The following is a 21,321-nucleotide window of genomic DNA, read 5'->3' as shown; positions in this document are numbered from 1 at the left end:
ATCCTTTCTTTCATTTCTTTCTGCACTCAGGCCCAACAATTGTCCCTTTTTATTCCCTCCCTCCTTCCTTCCTGTGTCCTTAGTGTCCCCAGCGCATCCTTCCTATGTCCTTAATATCCCCAGTGCCTCCTTCCTATGTCCTTAATGCCCCCAGATCCAGTGTGAGTTCTCCTTTGTACCTTTGTTCCAGGTCTTCCTCTCTCTCCCTCCTCTGTTATGATCTTACCTATCTCTGCTCTTCCTCATGGGCTCTCCCCCCTCTGTCTGCACCCCCAAAGTCCTGCTTCTGCCTCCTGTCTTTCCCCTTTGGTCCAGGCCTTTATCTCTCTAGTCTTTCTTCTACTTACAACCCCCCCCCCCTTCTCTGCCTCTTTCTTTCCTTCCTTCATCCCTCCTTTCTATGTCCCCCTCACTGCCTTCCAGTCTTTGTCCCACCCCCTCCCAAAAAGCCTGCCTGCCTACCTCCCCAAAGCCTGCCTGCCTAACTCCCCCAAAGCAAGCCTGCCTGCCTCACCCCAAAGCCAGCCTGCCTGCCTACCTCACCCCAAAGTCAGCCAGTCTGCCTGCCTACCTCCCCCAGAGCGAGCCAGACTGCCTGCCTACCTCCCCCAGAGCCTGCCTGCCTACCTCCCCCAGAGCCAGTCAGCCAGCCTACCTCCCCCAGAGCCAGCCAGCCTGCCTGCCTACCTCCTCCAGAGCCAGCCTGCCTGACTCCCTCGCCCCAAAGTCAACCAGTCTGCCTGCCTACCTCCCCCAGAGCCAGCCAGCCTGCCTGCCTACCTTCCCCAAAGCCAGCCTGCCTGCCTACCTCCCCCAGAGCCAGCAAACCTGCCTGCCTACCTCCCCCAGAGCCAGCCAGCCTGCCTGCCTACCTCCCCCCAGAGCTAGCCTGCCTGCCTGCCTACCTCCCCCAGAGCTAGCCTGCCTGCCTGCCTACCTCCCCCAGAGCCAGCCTACCTGCCTACCTCCCCAAAGTCAATCAGTCTGCCTGCCTACCTCCCCAAAGTCAATCAGTCTGCCTGCCTACCTCCCCCAGAGCCAGCCTGCCGGCCTACCTCCCCCAAAGCCAGCCAGCCTGCCTACCTACCTCTCTGCCGCGCAAAAGCCAGCCAGCTTGCCTGCCTACCTACCTCCTTCCCCTCCCCCCACCACAGAATAAAAAAGCCTACCTCCAGGCCCGATTTAAACTTCCTCCCGGTCCACCACCGCTGCTCCTCTGCTTACCTCCCTGCCGCTAATCACGCCCAGAAGCCTTCTTCCCGACGTCGGAGAGGACGTTCCGGGCCAGCCAAAGCTGCCTGATTGGCCCGGAACATCCTCTCCGAAGTCAGAATTGACATCGGGAAGAAGGCTTCTGAGCGCAATTAGCGCCAGGGAGGTAAGCAGAGGAACAGCGGCGGCAGACCTGGCGGGAGGTTTAAATTGGGTCTGGAGGGAGGCTTTTTTTTTTGGTGAGGCAGGGAGGGACAGGAAGCGATCGCCTGTCCCGTTGTCCCTGTGCACAGCTTCGGGACGCTGTCCCTGAAAACGGGACATTTTGGCGTCTTGAAGCTGTGTGTGGGGACAATGGGACAGGGGTTCCGAAAACGGGACTGTCCTGTTCAAAACAGGACATATGGTCACCTTAGTGATGCCTCTAACTCTCAAATAAATATCAGGACCACTAAGCTCTCTCTGATCCCTATGGATCCTGATGGGAATCAAGTTCCACTTTTAATGGGGGGGGTTTCTCCTCAAGTCGTCTTCTGTTTCAGTCTTACTTTCTCCAGCAACTTTTAACATCTTTCTCTTCCTTCCAATTTTTTCACCCTTATTTCTTTGATCCTACCTAGCTTTTATCACTCCTTCTGGTCTTTTTTTATTCTCATAAGGGGGTAAAGAGAAAAATTTAGAGAATGCCTTTTTCCCCTAAGATTAGAAGTAGAAAACTGAAAAAAAAAAATTCCTTATTTTTCATCTTAAAATGATGCATAAAACTTCTTGCATGGTTTAAAATATTATCAATACTTTCCCATTATGCTCTCAAAATAAGACTTTTTACTAAGTAATATGAAGATGTGACAGTGAAAAATTAAATAATTTGAATGCCAGTTAAGTAAACTGCACTTAGATGGAGAAATTAGGTTCTCACCTGCTAATTTTCTTTCTGTTAGTTTGTAGTATAGTCCTAACAAATGGGTTATATGCCTCAATGCTACCAGCAGGTGGAGACTGAGCACAAACTTGTATATCAGGCTAGAATCTGCCCAGCAACTCAGTCTGCCGAATAGCCAAGCAGAACCTAGGAAAGACTTCAACTGAAAACAGTAAAACACACTCCGAACAGGAGTGGAAAAAACAACAAATACTTATAAACTACTGTTGGAACATGTGTAGAACTTAATCCTGGTATAGAAAACATCCCCACAGCTCACCAGCTAAGCCAGCTGAGCCATAGCCACTGTTCTTACTTCTCCCCAGCCCTAGAAAAATTCTAGAACCCTTAGAAATAACAAAATCTGCACGCGAGGAAAATAAAAACCCACAATCACCGCACAAAGTCAGACAGGGTGGGGGACTATACAAATCTACAAGCTAACAGAAAGAAAATTAGCAGGTAAGATCCCAATTTCTCCTTCTGTATCGCTTGGTAGACTGGTATAGCCCTTACAAATGGGACGTACCAAAGCAGTACCCATTAAGGGTGGGACACCCGAAGGGCCAACACCAGAACACGTTCACCGAATACTGCGTCCCAACTCGCATGAACATCCACACGATAGTGTCATACAAAGGAATGCAGAGAAGACCAAACTGCAGCCTTGCAAATATTCATTGGAGGCACCAGAGAAGATTCAGCCCAAGAAGCTGCCTGACCCCTAATGGAATGAGCCTTAAGAAATTCTGGAACAGGCTTCTTCTTCAGAAGATGGGCGGAAGCAATAGTCTCCTTGATCCAGCGTGCAATAGTAGCCTTAGAAGCGCCATCACCCTTACGAGGAGCCGCTAGAAGAACAATGAGATGATCTGATTTCCTGGTTCTCTGCACATAAGAGCGAAGGACCCAATTGACATCCAACTTGCGCAGCTATCTCTGCTCAGAAGAGTCCTTCCAGCTACCCAACACCGAGAGGACCACTGCCTGATTGACATGAAAAGGAGAAACCACTTTGGTAGAAAGGAAGGAACAAGCCTAGAAATCTCCAAAAAGTGAGCCCTACAAGAGAATGCCTACAGCTCAGAAACACATCTAGCTAAAGTAATAGACACCAAGCAGACTGCTTTAAGAGTAAAGTCCTTCTAAGAGCAGTCGCCCAACGGTTCAAATGGAGGGCATACTAGAACTGACAGAACCAGATTCAGATCCCAAGATGGAACAGAGAGTCGTACGGGAAGCTTGAGCAACTTGGCCGCCCGCAAGAAGCGAATCACATCAGGAATGGCAGTCAAACGCTGACCTTTCAACAACCCACAAAAGCTGACAAGGCCGCAAGCTGAACCCAGAGAGAAGACAAAGCCAGTCCCTTATCCAGGCCATCCTGCAAGAACTCTAAGATGTTAGGCAGGGAAGCAAAAAGAGACCACTCATGCGCATCACACCACTCCTGAAATAGACACCAAACCCTCACATAAGCCCAAGAGGTGGAAAGCCTCCTGGACCCAAAAACAGTTGAGATCACTTTATCTGAATACCCCTTCTTACCTAGGTGACCCCTTTCAAGAGCCAAGCCGTAAAACAAAAGGGATCCAGATCGAACATTGGAATGGGACCCTGAATTAGAAGGTTGTTGAAGAGAGGCAGAGGAAGAAGATCCGCCACCAGATGCCTCATCAGATCCACGTACCACAGTCATCGAGGCCAATCTGGAGCCATCAGAACCACGAGACCCGGATGGTGAATTATGCAGAGAAGAACTCTGCCCACTAATGGCCACTGAGGGAACACACACAACAGCCCCTCCGTTGGCCATGGTTGAACCAGAGCATCCAGGCCCTCGGCCAGACTGTCTCTGCGACAACTGAAGAAGCGGGGTGTGTTGGCGTTGACACTTGTGACCATCAGGTCCATGAGGGGCTGACCCCAAGACTGCACTATCAACTGAACATTCTCCACTCCAGCTATGTGGGAAGCTGATATGTCTTGAAGGTGCGACTCCGCCCAGACCATGAGTAGAATCGCCTCCTGTGCCCCCAGTGCCCCCCTGATGTTTGACATAGACCACCACCGTGGCATTGTCCGACAGAACCCTGACTGACTTGCTCATCAGAAAGGACTGTAAGGCTAGCAACGCCAGACGGATGGCTCTGGTCTCCAAAACATTGATTGACCAAGAAGCCTCCTCCATGGACCAGGTGCCCTGAGCTGAGTGACCTAGACACTGAGCTCCCCAACTGAGACTAGCATCCGTGAGCAGCACCGTCCACTCACCCCTTGTACAAGATGGGGGGTATGGAGCCACCAATGAAGACTGCCCCGAGCTAAGCCCGGAAGCGGAACTGGGTGATCCAGACTATGCCTCTGAGGCGACCACCTCCAAAGAAGAGCATACTGAAGAGGACACATATGGGCCCGCAACCACCTCACTACATCGAGGGAAGCTGCCATTGACCCCAAGACTTGGAGGAAATCCTGCTCCCGAGGACATCGGGATACCATAAGCAGACGAATCTGAGATTGCAATTTGCTTACCCAGGCCTCAAGAAGGAAGACCTTCCCCAAGGAAGTGTCGAGCAGCACGCCTAGATACTCCAGGCGCTGAGAGAGAGACAGCCGGCTCTTGGCAAAGTTGACTACCCATCGCAGCAACTGCAAAAACTCCACCACCCGAACCGTGATCCGGGTGCTCTCCTGTAACGACTTCGCTCAAATCAACCAGTCGTCCAGGTAAGGATGAATTAGAATGCCCTCTCTGCGCAACGCCACCACGATGACCACCATCATTTTGGTGAACGTCCGCAGAGCTGTGGCCAGACCAAAAGGAAGTGCATAGAACTGATAATATTGCCCCAAGATCGCAAAGCACAGGAAGCGATGATGGGAGGCCCGAATAGCAATGTGCAAGTAGGCCTCAGTCACATCTAGAGGTCAGAACCTCTCCCGGCTGAACCATCAGAATCACAGACCGCAGAGTTTCCATGCGAAAGGAAGGCATGTGAAGAGCCCTGTTGACCCCCTTCAAATCCAGGGTGGGCCGAAAGGTCTCTTCTTTCTTTGGCACCACAAAGTAAATCAAGTACCAACCTGTGCTCCACTCCCATGGGGGAACTGGAACCACCGCGTGGAGATCCAACAATCTTTGAAGGGTCTGACGATAGGCCTGCTACTTCCATGCCACTTGCGAGGGAGAAACAAGAAAATGATCTGGCAAAGAACGGGCAAACTCCAGAGCATAACCGTCCTGAATCACCTCCAGAACCCACTGATCGGATATGATATCTGCCCACTTTGGATAAAAATCCTGCAGCCGGGCTACCACCGGAACCAAGACAGACGCCGGCAAGGAGTCATTGAACAGAAAGGGCAACAGGGGACCCAGCAGGGGCGCTATCCACACCCAGGCGGGCCCCACAAAAGGACTGCATGCACTGGAAGAACCTGCCTCTAAAGAGCCCAGGGGACTGAAAAGAGGCAGCCCCTCGACCAAGGCAGAAATCATGCTCACGCCCACGAGCAGCACTACTTCTACCCAGTGGCCTAGGCCTATCCTCAGGCAAACGAGGCACTTTAGAATCAGTGAGAGTCTGAACCAACCTGTCCAGGTCCTCACCAAACAAGAAAGATCTCTTGAAATGAAACTTTGTCAACTTAGCTTTGGACGCTGAGTCCGCTGACCAAGTGCAACGCCATAAGGTATGGCAAGCTGCCATTGCAAACACCAATGACTTGGCAGAAGCTCACAAGAGGTCAAACATGGCATCTGAAAATAAGAAGCACCCAATTCAATCTTTGCCACCTCGCGCTTGAGCAATTCCCAATCCTCAATTTTACAGTCAAGGACATGCTTGGCCCAGCGAAAACACGCCCAAGCCACCAGCCCGCTACACTTCGCCTCTTGGAACACCAGAGCTGTCACATCAAAACTCTATTTAAGGAGAGACTCCAACTTATGCTCCTCCGGGTCCTTCAAGGCCGCACCACCCTCAACAGGCACGGTGTGCCTCTTAGAGATGTCCGAGACCACCGCATCCACAACAGGCGACTTCAGAGTGTCCTTATCCCCTTCAGGAATGGGATACAGGTAGGCCATGGAGCACGCAAAACAAAAGGGAGAATCCAGCACCTACCACTGTGTGAGCATAATGTCCCGAATATCCTGATGCACAGGAAAAGAGTGGGAAGCAGAGCAGATCTCCTTAAGCAAGGGGCCCACCATACGCGGGGGCTCCGACACGGTGTCCTCAAAGTGAAAAACTGAGGAAATCTGAAGAATTAGCTCATGAAGCTCTTCCCGCTGAAAAATGCGCACCACAGACGCATCTTCACCAGCAGGGGGGTGTTCGAACCACTCGCTGGCAGAATCCGAGCCCCCAAGAGGATCCTGGAAATCTCCCCAAGGGTCCAAGTCCTCATCCATTACATCTTGCTCCTCTGGGCCAAAATCCTCATCCCAAGAGACCCTCGGGTGTTTGGATGAGAAGAGTAGAGGGTGGCAAAACCGTCCTGTAGGGCTGCACCGGGGAAGACATCGAGGGCAACCCCCTCCCCCCCCCAAGTGGTACAGAACCTCCAGCCACCAGCACATAAGCTTTACAAAGTGCTAACATAAATTCATGGGGAAAAACCCCTGGCGCCCCAATGGACTCTCTGCCCCAGCAGAGGACCCTGCCATACCTTGCCCCTGTATTTCCAGAACTAGGGGAAGGTCACCTCAGGTAACAGAAATGAAGGAGAAGGTTCCCGCCAAAATTGGACCTGAAACCACCAAAATCGGAGCTCCTGCAGCCTGTCGTGTTTGAAAAGCCTGGGACTTTCCCGACGCTGAGGCCAAGGAACCGACCGACACAAAAGGGAATCCCCAGCCACTCCGGCATTAAGGGAATCCTTCGCGAGGTACACGCGGCAAGGTGCCTTGGCTGTCGGGAGACACCTCCACCGCTCCGGCCTGCACAACGCTTGCACAGGCCGGCCGCGAGTACCTTGCGTCTGGAGCACAATGAGCATTTTTTTCCCCTTAAAAGTGCTCATTTTGCTAAAAAAAAAACTGCCTAGCTGTAATAAAAGTGCCGGTTAGATGAGAAAATACAAATGGCAGTTTTAAAGGGAATTGAGCCCTTTAGACCAGAAAACCTCAGGATTTTTCCCTCCCCCCCCCCCCCCACTTACTCAGAACAGACTCCATGGCTCTCAAAGCTGGAGGGCTGACCAACCAGGGGGCCAGGCTACCGGCTGAGGCACCTCTACAAAAATGTGGTGAGGTGGAAGAATGTGGGAAGAGGGAACCAGCACGAGACTTGCCGAGTTTAACACCCCCCCCGAGGTCAGACGGATCCCCAAACAGGACCGTCCAAGCTCTATCCGGCACAAAAGGGGAACCCAGGAGTACAAAACAAAACTCCAACAGTACTAAGAGGGGAGCCTTAGCACCTGTTTTAACGGAGACCGAGGAAGACTGAGTTGCTGGACAGATTCTAGCCTGATATACAAGTTTGTGCTCAGTCTCCACCTGCTGGTAGCAGTGAAGCATATAACCCATTCGTAAGGACTATATCCAACGTGACCATTTATCTTTTTCATCAAAAGGGGACATCTATTAATTGTCCCCAATCCCGTCCCCAATTTCTTCCATTCATTTTGGCACACTATACGCAGAGAAAATGTTAATTATCATTTATATTTGGGGAGGTTTCAAAGATGTCAAGGCAGATGACTTTAAAATATGCAATGTCACCTCAGTAACTATAGAAAAATAGACAAATATAGTGCAAAATATAGACAGCAGATATAAATTCTCAAAACTGACGCATTTTGATCATTAAATTGAAAATAAAATAATTTTTCCTACCTTTGCTGTCTGGTGATTTCATGAGTCTCTGGTTGCATTTCCTTCTGACTGTGTATCCTTTCTTTCATTTCTTTCTTTCTGCACTCAGGCTCAACAATTCTCTCTTTATGTTCCCTCCCTCCTTCCTTCCCATGTCCTTAGTGCCCCCCAGTACCTCCTTCCCATGTCCTTAGTACCCCCAGTGCCTCCTTCCCATGTCCTTAGTGCCCCTAGTGCCTCCTTCCCATGTCCTTAGTGCCACCAGTGACTCCCTTCCTATGTCCTTAGTGACTCCCTTCCTATGTCCTTAGTGACTCCCTTCCTATGTCCTTAGTGACTCCCTTCCTATGTCCTTAGTGACTCCCTTCCTATGTCCTTAGTGACTCCCTTCCTATGTCCTTAGTGACTCCAGTGCCTCTTTTCCATATCCTTAGTGCCCCTTCCTATGTCCTTAGGGCCCCCAGTGCCTCATTTGCCTCCTTCCCATGTCCTTAGAGTCCATTCCTATGTCCTTAGTGTCCCCAGTGCCTCTTTCCCATGTCCTTAGTGCCCCCAGTGCCTCCTTCCCATGTCCTTAGTGTCCATTCCTATGTCCTTAGTGCCCCCAGTGCCTCCTTCCCATGTCCTTAGTGCCCATTCCTATGTCCTTAGTACCCCCGTGCCTCCTTCCTATGTCCCCCTCACTGTCTTCCAGACTTTCTCCCCCCGAAGCCTGCCTGCCTACCTCCCTGTCGCCCCCAAAGCCAGCCAGCTTGCCTACCTACCTCCTTCCCTCCCTGCCGTGAAAAAAAAAAAAAAAAAAAAAGCCTCCCTTCAGGCCCGATTTAACCCATCTCCCTCCCCCCCCCCCGGTCCGCTGCTGCTCTGCTTATCTCCCTGCTGCTAATCACGCCCAGAAGCCTTCTTCCCGATGTAAATTCTGACGTTGGAGAGGATGTTCCGGGCCAGCCAATCACTTGTTAATTTGTAAGGTGGTGATTATTATGTATCAGGTTTTCAAATTTACATCTACTGTCTTTATATTTTGCACAGTATTAGGAGACATGAGTCACTGTTTTTGTGGTGTTGTGGTGTTGCATTGTATGCAGAGTCTGGTTTCTTGGCGGTTCAGTTTAACTTTTGTCTACATATTTCTATTTTTAGTTTGTGATTATTCTATATTCGGCGAGGGTGTATCTCTGTTCTGTGTGTATGAAAAGTACATAGTTTTCAGTTGGCATTGACTACAGGATCAATTGACTGTGCGGGATCTGGCTTGTTTAGTGTTCTGATGTATGTATTGGTGTTCTAGTGCTCACTGCAGTGTTTCAGATACACTCTTGTTGTGCAATATGTGGATTGTTACTAAAAATCATATTTTTAATATAGATGGGGGGTGTCAAAAAAATGATGGGCCCTGGGTGTCATATATGCTAGGTACGCCACTGGTGTTGGCACAGGAAGGGAAAGGCTTTGCATTGGGACAAAGATGAAAGGGAGAGAGTACAAACTTAGGAATCATTTGAAAAACTTTCCGCTCGCCATGTACTAGATAAAATCACTACCAATTCCATCTATACCCAATTTGACATGTCTATATGGAATAATCCGGTCCTTAAATATAAGAAATTTTTATTTTGGAAATTATGACAAGAGTGAGATTTGGTTTGATGAACAATTTTATTTGTAGAATATTCATTATAGAAAACCAAACAACATCAATGGATAAGTATAACATCTCTGCTCTCGAACATGCAACTCTCTAAGATGTCATGTACCGTATTTTCACGAATATAACGGGCGCGTTATACACGATTTTACAAACCGTGCATAACCGTGCGCGTTATACGTGTGAGCGCGTTGTACAAATTTTTTTCTCATTCCGATCCGGCATCCCCCCTGCGAACCGGCATCCTCCCCCCCCGCTCGCGTCACCCTCCTTCCCCCACGATCCTACATCCCCCCCAGCACCGCAAAACATCTCTTACCCGATTGGGCACCGGCACCAGCACCAATGCACAGGATGTGCCAGTGCCAGTGCCCGAAGATCCTCCCTCGTTGGGCTGGGCTGGGCTGGGCTGGGCGAGGGAGATCCTCCTTCTTCCCTTTGCCGGGCTGGACTGAGCTTTGCGCATGCTCAAAGCCTTCTGGTCTCGCTCTCTCCGAGATTCTCAGATTGAGAATCAGTCTGCCCAACCTGATTCAATTTTAATTTTTTAATTTTTTCTTCTTAGCTATTTCTGGGCAAGAATCCAAAGCTTTACCCGGTACTGTGCTTGGATTCCAACTGCCAAAATCTCTGTTAAGACTTACTCCAGCCAGACTTACTACACCCTCCCAGCCACTGAAGCCCTCCCCAGCCCATCCTCCACCAAACGACCATATACAGACTCAGACCGTGCAAGTCTGCCCAGTACTGGCCTTAGTTCAATATTTAATACTATTTTCTGATTCTAAATCCTCTGTGTTCATCCCACGCTTCTTTGAACTCAGTCACAGTTTTACTCTCCACCACCTCTCTCGGGAACGCATTCCAGGCATCCACTACCCTCTCCGTAAAGTAGAATTTCCTAACATTGCCCCTGAATCTACCACCCCTCAACCTCAAATTATGTCCTCTGGTTTTACCATTTTTCTTTTTCTGGAAAAGATTTTGTTCTACGTTAATACCCGTCAAGTATTTGAACGTCTGAATCATATCTCCCCTGTCTCTCCTTTCATTTAAGGCAGTGGTTCCCAAACCTGTCCTGGGGGATCCCCAGCCAGTCAGGTTTTCAAGATATCAATAATGAATATGCATGAGAGAGATTTGCATACCTGTCACTTTGATTATATGCAAATCTCTCTCATGCATATTCATTAGATTTGCATACCTGTCACTTCCATTATATGCAAATCTCTCTCATGCATATTCATTAGGGATATCTTGAAAACCTGACTGGCTGGGGATACCCCAGGACAGGATTGGGAACCACTGCTCTAGGGTATACATATTCAGGGCTTCCAGTCTCTCTTCATACGTCTTCTGGCGCAAGACTCCTATCATTTTCGTCGCCCTCTTCTGGACCGCCTCAAGTCTTCTTACGTCCTTCGCCAGATACGGTCTCCAAAACTGAACACAATACTCCAAGTGGGGATTTACCAATGACCTGTACAGGGGCATCAATACCTTCTTCCTTCTACTGACTACGCCTCTCTTTATACAGCCCAGCATCCTTCTGTTAGTAGCCACTGCCTTGACACACTGTTTTTTCGCCTTTAGATCTTCGGACACTATCACCCCAAGGTCCCTCTCCCCGTCCGTGCATATCAGCTTCTCTCCTCCCAGCATATACGGTTCCTTCCTATTATTAATCCCCAAATGCATTACTTTGCATTTCTTTGCATTGAATTTTAGTTGCCAGGCATTAGACCATTCCTCTAACTTTTGCAGATCCTTTTTCATATTTTCCACTCCCTCTTCGGTGTCTACTCTGTTACAAATCTTGGTATCATTTGCAAAAAGGCACACTTTTCCTTCTAACCCTTCAGCAATGTCACTCATAAACATATTGAACAGGATTGGCCCAAGCACCGAACCCTGAGGGACTCCACTACTCACCTTTCCTTCCTCCTAGCGAGTTTCATTAACCACCACCCTCTGGCGTCTGTTCGACAGCCAGTTTCTGACCCAGTTCACCACTTTGGGTCCCAACTTCAGCCCTTCAAGTTTGTTCAACAGCCTCCTATGAGGAACTGTATCAAAGGCTTTGCTGAAATCCAAGTAAATTACATCTAGCATATGTCCTCGATCCAGCTCTCTGGTCACCCAATCAAAAAATTCAATCAGGTTCGATTGGCACGATTTACCTTTTGTAAAGCCATGTTGCCTCGGATCCTGTAACCCATTAGATTCGAGGAAGTACACTATCCTTTCTTTCAGCAACACTTCCATTATTTTTCCAACAACTGAAGTGAGGCTCACCGGCCTGTAGTTTCCTGCTTCATCCCTGTGATCACTTTTATGAATAGGGACCACATCCGCTCTCCTCCAATCCCCAGGAATCACTCCCGTCTCCAGAGATTTGTTGAAATAGGACTCGCCAGAACCTCTCTGAGCTCCCTTTGTATCCTGGGATGGATCCTGTCTGGTCCCATCGTTTTGTTCAACTTCAGTTTTTCAAGTTGCTCATAAACACCCTCCTCTGTGTACGGCGCAGAATCTACTACATTTTCTCGTGTAACTTTGCCAGACAATCTTGGTCCTTCTCCAGGATTTTCTTCTGTGAACACAGAACAGAAGTATTTGTTTAGCACATTTGCTTTCTCCTCATCACTCTCCACATATTGGTTCCCAGCATCTTTTAGCCTAGCAATTCCATTTTTTATCTTCCTCCTTTCACTAATATATCTGAAAAAAAATTTATCTCCCTTTTTTATATTTTTAGCCATTTGTTCTTACGCCTGTGGCTTCTTTCAGTTTCACCCTGTAGTCCTTTCTGCTCTCCTCTTCTTGTTTTTTTTATATTTCATGAACGCCAACTCTTTCGCCTTTATTTTCTCAGCCACTAGGTTGGAGAACCATATCGGCTTCCTTTTTCTCTTGTTTTTATTGATTTTCTTCACATAAAGGTCCTTAGCCATTTTTATCGCTCCTTTCAGCTTAGACCACTATCTTTCCACTTCTCTTATGTCCTCCCATCCTAACAGCTCTTTCTTCAGGTATGTTTGAAATCTAGGACGTTAAGTATCGTGCGGCCGCTCTCCACTTTAGCCGTTATATCAAACCAAACTGTTTGATGATCGCTACTTCCCAGGTGAGCACCCACTCGAACATTAGAGATACTCTCTCCATTAGTGAGGACCAGATCCAATATCGCTTTTTCCCTTGTGGGTTCCGTCACCATTTGTCTGAGCAAAGCCTCTTGAAAGGCATCCACTATCTCCATACTTCTTTCCGATTCCGCAGACGGAACATTCCAGTCCGCATCCGGCAGGTTGAAATCTCCCAACAGCAGAACCTCCTCTTTCCTTCCTCTTCCTAAGTTCTCACGGAAAGCAGCACAGGACCAGGCAGGCAGCCTGGTGCGCCATTATGCCGCAAAAGAACAGAAGAGGAGGCTGCCGCGTCTGCCGTCCATTCTCGGAGAAGCAGCAGGGACCAGGCAGCTAGCCAGCCAGCCTAGTGTGCCGCTCTCACTGAGTGAAGGCACCAGAAATATTTTTTTTTTTAAAAAGTATGCGCGAGGGGGCAGGAAGCTGGCCGGAAAGCAAGGGAGGGTGGCAGCATTAAAATAATGTAATGGGGGGGGGGCTCTTTGGGTAATCGCTCTATAAGACGCACCCTTATTTCCACTCACTTTTGGGAGGAAAAAATGTGTCTAATGGAGCAAAAAATAAGGTAGCTTTTAATCCTTAATCCTACTCCTCTGGCTTCCAATCCAGCCAATGATTAATCGTTCCCCTTAACTGTATCCATGACATCTTGTTTGTCTATCTTGCCTGTTTAGATTGTAAGATCTTTTGAACAGGGACTGTTTTCTTACTCTTTGTGACTCTGTACAGCGCTGAGTGAGTCTGGTAGTGCTATAGAAAAAATTAATAGTAGCAGTAGTAGTAATTAGAGAATGACACGGTGGCTGTTACCCGCGGATAACCCACAAAAACGGTGGGGAAAAAACTGTGTTTATCGTGGCTAAGGGGACAAGGCCATTCACCACCCCATGGAGCAGTGAATGACCTCGTCTCTGCAGTTAAGGGAGGGAACGCGCGCGGTCACCTATCATGCTCCCTCCCTTCTTACTGATCGCTGCTGCTGCTGCCCAGTCCAAACATCTCCCTACTCCCTCCCTGCCCCTTACCTTCGTGGCCGGCGATTTCTAAATTGCCTTCGTACGAGCAGCCAGAGCTTTGAAGCTGCACGTGGCTGCCATAAAGTCTTCTCTTGACGCAACCGGAAATTGCATCAGAGACAACCTTTCCAGCAGCCACATGCAACTTCAACGCTCCGGCTGCTCGTAGGAAGGCAATTTAGAAATCGCCGGCCACGAAGGTAAGGGGCAGGGAGGTTTGTCGGCACAGTTGTGCGCTGCAAGCAAGAAACATTCTTTTTGCCTTTTAAATTGAGGACTTACTATTTAGTTTTTTTAGTCGAACCGGGGCCTGTTGGCCGGGAAGGGGTGCGTCGTGTGCATGGCGGAAGCGGCCAAGAGGTGTTCTCGCTGCAGGGGGGAGGGGTGAAAGCGCCATGAAGGTAAGGGGCAGGGAGGGAGAAAAGGAGGAGAGGTGGGGTGGAGAGGAACAGACGTTGAAGGGAAATGGAGAAGACAGAGTGGGGAGAAGACGCTGAAGGGAAATGGGGAGCAGAGAGGGGGAGAAGACGCTAAAGGGAATGGGGAACAGAGAGTGGGGAGAAGATGCTGGCAGGGAAGACAGAGATGCCTGACTATGGGGGGAGCGGAGAGAAGAAGATGGGTGCCAGACCAATTGGGGGGGGGAAGGGAGAGGCACAGTAATAGAGCACATGGAAGACACAGAGAGAAGAGAGACAGTGGATGGAAGGAATTGAATGAGAAGATGAGGAAAGCAGAAACCAGACAACAAAGGTAGAAAAAAAAAATCCTATTTATTTATTTTCTTTTTTTTTTTGCTTTAGGATAAAGTAGTATATTAGTTGTGTTGATAATAATTTATAAACAAAGCCCTGCCATCTGAACATCTATTTCTCTAGTTCAGCAGCCAGAACTTTGATTTATAAGGAAGGAATAAGCTAAATATTGCAGTTCTGAGGATTGTATGGATGCTATGGGGATGGGGCAGTGAAGGGGATGGGGCGGTGAAGGGGACTAGATGGTGAAGGGGACGGCGGGGACGGGGCGGTGGTCTGGGGTAGGGGCAGTGACGGAGACAGATTTTTTTCCCCATGTCATTCTCTAGTAGTTATCAAAGACATAACAATTTGCTCTACTGACATTTATGTTATTGTAATTTTACACTCATTACATCCTTATTTTGGTCACTCTACATGTAAACTGAAATTAATAGATACGCTTTCAGTTGGTATACAACATGCTTTACAGAATTGGAAATCTGCTTCACTACTGAGCTACACCTTCTGGTGGAATTCAGTTTGTTAGTATAAAAGATATGAACAACATGCTTTGGAAAAATGTTTTCTCTTATCTTTTAATTCACAGAGTTGCATTTGGTCACCCATTGACTTATCTAAACAACAAACAAATGTAACCTTTTTTCAATTCGTAATCTATCTATGTATCTACTGTGTTTATGTTATAACATTAACCTGATAGACAAATTATCTTATGATGATATCTTCCTGTTATTTGTTGACTGTTTTTCATATAGCTGTAACGATATTCAAATATCAATAAAAATACTGAACTTAAAAAAAATAAGGCCACAGGGTGCTGAAATGGTGCAAAACAGCATATAGAAAGGGCAGGTCAGGGAACATCCACCTAGTATGTCATAAGTCATTTTCATAGACAAAAGTAATAGATCTCCTGGCTCATACAATGTTTCAAGAAACAGCAAAATTATACTGCAATTGCCACAGTATTACACAAAACAAAAGTGCTGATCATAATAAAGTTTATAGATTCTCTAATTTGAGCTTACCTCTAAGAGTCCATTAGTAATAAAAGCAGATAACACCAGTGCCAAATAATTATCCATGAGATCTGGCCTATAAACAAATAAGTAAAATTACAAATATATACTATAAACAAATAACACAAAATGAATTAGACCTTATTTAGCTGGCCTGAGAGAACGGCGCGCCCAGATCTGAGCCTGCAGTCGGCAGAGCTCTCAGATTTCTCTGGGCCGGTTCTTCTCTGGCCGTCGACAACCACCCACAGCTGCAATCGGCAGCAAATTTTGATTCGGGGCCGGCTCCTTCACGGAGCCTTCAGCGATACCGCCCCCCTGCAACCCGGGCATGTGAGCCTGCTCCGCCCCCCCTCGGCGATACCAATTTAGCTGGCCTGAGAGAACGGCGCGCCCAGATCTGAGCCTGCAGTCGGCAGAGCTCTCAGCTTTCTCTGGGCCGGTTCTTCTCTGGCCGTCGACAACCACCCACAGCTGCAATCGGCAGCAAATTTTGATTCGGGGCCGGCTCCTTCACGGAGCCTTCAGCGATACCGCCCCCCTGCAACCCGGGCGTGTGAGCCTGCTCCGCCCCCCCTCGGCGATACCAATTTAGCTGGCCTGAGAGAACGGCGCGCAGCCGTTCGGCGCGCCGGCTAAGGCGCACGGCAAAGGCGCGTGCACCTTTGCACGCACCTTCGCAAAGCACCAGCGCGAAAAGCCCAACTCCAGAACTAACGATAAGTACTCCTTACAGATAGAATCTGCATGTTTAGAATACATATACAATCATATACTGCATGTCCAGTAAGTATAGCCAACATATACAGCCTGCTATCGCATGTATAATAGATATAATATGTAACTGTATATTGCATGTATAATAGATATAATATGTAACTGTACTTTGCATGTAACCTACCACTGCATATAGCCACCACTGCATGAAAAGCCTGCGACCGCATGAACAACCTGTTTATTACATGCCTTGTCCGGTTAATGACCAATTATTGCATGACCAATTACTGTCAGTTACTGCATGACCTGGCACTACTCGCATGACCGGGTACTACCTGCATAACCAGTCACAGCTGTCTTTCTCCTTACACTTAACCTGATACCACTATATACCATATGATAATCCCCCTACCCCGGATATAATCTATCCCTACTTTCTCCGTAAGTTCTCCCCAAGCTTAACCCGCTCTCGCAACTTAACTCAGTCCCTTACACTTAACTTACACTGACTACACAACCAGTTCACTCTACCTCTACCAGTTCTGTTAAGCGCTGACCGTCCCTTTCTGCCACACCCAGTCAGGCAATAGCCCCCTCTCTCCTCAACCCGATCCGCACATCTCATCTCACAACATGGCAACCTGCAATAAACAGCAACTACTATTAGGGATACTATACCTCCTATGCTCTAAATGCTGGGGCAATGAAGACAACCCCCCCCAACCTACGCACACCTACCCCATCTCCTGGCTCAGACCAGTCGAACTATCTAAGCCCCCTAACCCCCTCCAACTCCTACAAGGCCAACCAAAACAAAATCTTCAGCAAATCACGGTATTAAACACCACCCGCAAACACCGCAAACCACACAGGAACAAGATCGACAACAGAAACATAAAAATGCAAACATATTCTGAAACCCCTACAGCAAACAATTACGAAAACATTAAGGGATACTACCTAAATACCCGCTCAGTGAGAAGCAAGGCCCACATAATAAATGATTGGATACTACAAACAAAACCTGATCTCCTGTTTCTGACAGAAACATGGATGATCTCAGACACAGACACTATCATGAAAGAGATCCTACCTCAGGGATACAAAATTATCCCACTATCAAGAACCTGGAAAAAAGGAGGAGGACTAGCAATCATTCTAAAGGAACACTACGACTATATCAAGACCGACTCCAAGTCTTCAGAAAACCTTGAAATACTATCTTGCAGAATCACTAGCGCAGTTAGAAGAATCACTGGTCACAACTTTATTCTATATCCCACCCAAAAAATGGTCAAATGCAAAAGAGGAATTCGCTGAATTCCTTACCTTATCTACCCTAAAAGGATCATACAACCTGCTTCTGGGTGACATAAACACTCACCTTGAACAAAAGACAACACCAGAAATAATTGAAATCACCAACTTCCTAATGTCACTGGACTTTCCAAATCCAGACGCAGAAATAACCCATGAAAAAGGACACAAACTAGACTTAATCACCTTCTCCCACAAAGAAACAACAGCCCCCAAAATACAATACTACCCAGGACCCTGGGAAAAATGCATCTGGTCAGACCACTACATTGGCAAATTCAACCTACACTGGCTAAAACAGAACACACAACAAAAACACAAAAACGTAAACACGAACACAATAACCAGCCGCGGCACCATCAACCCAACCGAATTCTGGACCCACTACGAGTTACATCCCATAACCAAAGAAATTCAGGATTTCCCTACAAGATGGGAAACCTACAGCAAAGAACTCCTAGACCAAATAGCACCATACAAAACATACAAAAAGAAAAATAGACCACCAAATGAATGGTTTGACTGCGAACTACTATCCACCAAACAGGAACTAAGAAAATTGGAGAGAATCTGGCTAAAAACAAACAACGAATCAGACAAGACAAGCTGGAAACAAAAAATGAAAATATACAAAAATCTGATCAAAGAAAAACGCACTAAGCACTACGCAAAAAAAATTGGTACTTCAAAAATAAACAGCAAAGAATTGTTCAAACTAGTAAAAACTATAACCGATACAACACAAATACTGAAAAAGGACAACGAGCCCACTCCATCTGCCAACTTCTTTCAAAACAAAATCACTGAACTAAGAGCAACTCTACCCGCAACCACAACAAATGCTCTTCAATACCTCGAACCCCACGACCAAGACACCAGAGTTGACATGATATGGAACCACCTCGAATACCCAAACTGGCATCAGTTCCTAAATTTATACAACAAGTACACCAAATCAAACTGTCTACTTGACGCATGTTCCCCAAAAATCATGACAGTTGCCCTCTAGAATTTAAAAAGGAACTTTTCGCATGGCTAACAACCGCCCTTACAAGCGGAACATTAAACAACAATAAGGGACACATACTAATCACTCCAATACCTAAAGATCAGAAAACCTCCTCAGCACTGACATCCAATTTCAGACCCATAGCAAGCATTCCACTTTTCACAAAGATACAGGAAGGATTGGTCAACCTTCAACTAGTAAACTACCTGGACAAATTTAACATCCTTAGTGAACACCAATCAGGATTCAGGAAAGGATACAACACAGAAACTGTCTTAGCCTCCTTATTGAACCACCTCTATGATCTCTTTAGCAAAGGCAAAAGCGCACTGATTCTACAATTAGACCTCAGCAGTGCGTTCGACCTGGTAGACCATGAAATCATGCTACTGTGCCTTAAAGTAATGGGAATTTCTAGTAAGGCAAAGAAATGGTTCCAAGAATTCCTAACAAACAGATCCTACCGAGTAATCAGCAATGGAAACTACTCCAAACCATGGAAAAACCCGTCAGGCGTGCCCCAAGGATCCCCCTATCGCCCACCCTGTTCAATATCTATATAGCCTCCTTAGGTCACCTTCTACAAAAACTAAACTTAATACACTACATTTATGCAGACGACATATCCATTCTAATCCCCCTAGACGACATCACAAATGAAATTGTAGACAACCTCTCAAACATAATGACCGAAATCAATAAATGGACCACCAATTTCAAATTGAAACTAAACGCAGAGAAAACAAAAGTCTTTCTGGCCAGTCCTAACGACAAAATTACGAGAACTTCGATAAAAATAAACAATCACGAATACCCAATATCCAAAAACATAAAAATACTCGGTATCACTCTAGACACACACCTAACTATGACTGACCACACGAACTTGATAGTGAAAAAATGTTTTTACACGCTATGGAAACTAAGGACCATAAAAAAATACTTTTACCCTACATCTTTCAGGTTGCTGGTACAGGCGCTGATCCTATCCATTCTTGACTACTGCAACATCATCTACCTGGGCATCCCACAAAAAACAATAAAAAAACTGAGATTAATACAAAACACCGCTGTTCGCCTAATTTTCGGACTGAAAAAAAATGACCACATCAGCCCCTACTATAAAAAGCTGCATTGGCTGCCAATGGAAGCGCGGATATTATTCAAATTTGCGTGCACCTGTTTCAGGCAAGTCTGGGGACTAGCACCTTCTTACCTGCAAACTCACTTCATCCTACATAACCCCACGCGAGCAACCAGAAACAAATACTTCTTTACTTACCCAAAAATTACAGGCTGCAGATATAAATCATTCCTGGACAGAACCTTTAAGTTCCAAGCGAACAGACAGCAAGCTTGGCTGAAAAATTACATAAATGAACCCAATCTGACGTACAGTGCATTCCGAAAATCGATCAAAACCGCCCTTTACGCCAAATTCATTGACTAAAACAGTCCCCTTCCTCTCTAGAACTTCCCCTCTGTAACCACTTTTCTTTCTCTTAAGAAGTTCCCTTCCACGTATTAGGTACTCTCTACCCATAGAACTCCAATTAATATGTTAATACTAAAGTATTCAGGTATTCATAACCCATAGAACTCCAAGTAGAGCGTAAGTTTCCCATTTAGTTTATTGTAAAATATTTAGACTCATTGAATGGTATTGTACTTAGACTCATTGTATTGTATTGTATTTAGACTCATTGTATTGTATTGTATTTAGACTCATTGTATTGTATTGTATTGTATTGTACTGTATTCAGACTCATTGTATTGTATTGTATTGTACTGTATTCAGACTCATTGTATTGTATAGTATGCAGAATTATTGTATTGCATTAAGACCTCTTGTAATTCGCTGAATGTCCAGCCTTCTTACCATGTTAACCGCCTAGAAGTCGCCTGACTATGGCGGTATAGAAAAATAAAGTTATTATTATTATTGTTGTCATCTTTTTTTGTTTCCAATTTGAAGTTCAGTACACTCCTCTCTCCATATTTTTTGGGGTTAGGTACAAAGCTAGCCCATGAATAAGGAAAAATTGCGAATAACTTTAGGGCCACCTCCTGGACCTCTCCACTTACTTACTTTTAAAGTCTTGTGGTCAAGCAGTGAAGTGGGGCAGGAACGATCTTCCTATGTTCCTGCCCTGTGCTGAGCCACAAAAAAAATGACTACCTGAGTTCCCAATGAAGCCTCAAGAGACCACGGGAACTCACAGCAGCCAATTTTGCTTGCAGCTCAGCACAGGGCAGGAGTGTAAGAAGATTGCTCCTGCCCAGCTTCATTGCTATACCACCAGACTTTAAAAAGTAAGTGGACAGGTCCGGGAGGCGGGGTGGGTCAGCAAGATGAAAAACCGTGAATAATCAAAGTTGTGAGTGCCAAGCCCGTGAATATGGAGAGGCACCTGTATTTGGTTTCTTTTCTTGGGAGTAAGAGTCTGTTGTAGGGGAAAACACCCTCCAGGGTTTCAAGACTAAGCTGGACAAGTTCCTGCTAAACTGGGACATACACAGGTGAGGCTGGACTCATTTAGAGCACTGGTCTTTGACCTGGGGGCCGCAGCGTAAGTGGACTGCTAGGCAGGATGGACCACTGGTCTGACCCAGCAGCGGCAATTCTTATGTTCTTATGTAGCATTAGTAAGTGGGCTGCAGTAGTATATATTTCTTGAAACAAAAATCAATAAAATAATGCAAAAGATAGCAAAAGGATGGATTAACAGC

General features: G+C 46.7%; 1 protein-coding gene across 5 annotated transcripts in view; it reads right to left on the bottom strand.

Moving 5' to 3' along the window:
* The window catches only part of RICTOR (RPTOR independent companion of MTOR complex 2), a 607,299-nt gene that overhangs the window by 352,015 nt on the left and 233,963 nt on the right, over window positions 1-21,321 (bottom strand). For all 5 annotated transcript variants that reach the window (XM_033932568.1, XM_033932543.1, XM_033932533.1 and 2 more), the window contains one exon: window positions 15,558-15,624. In XM_033932568.1, coding sequence (XP_033788459.1) covers window positions 15,558-15,624 — 67 coding nt within the window. The remainder of the gene's footprint in view (window positions 1-15,557; window positions 15,625-21,321) is intronic.

This window comes from Geotrypetes seraphini, chromosome 1 (genome assembly GCF_902459505.1).
Source record: "Geotrypetes seraphini chromosome 1, aGeoSer1.1, whole genome shotgun sequence".
NCBI lineage: Eukaryota > Metazoa > Chordata > Amphibia > Gymnophiona > Dermophiidae > Geotrypetes > Geotrypetes seraphini.
Note: the sequence above shows the minus strand (reverse complement) of the source record. Positions and strands in the feature narration are given on the sequence as shown.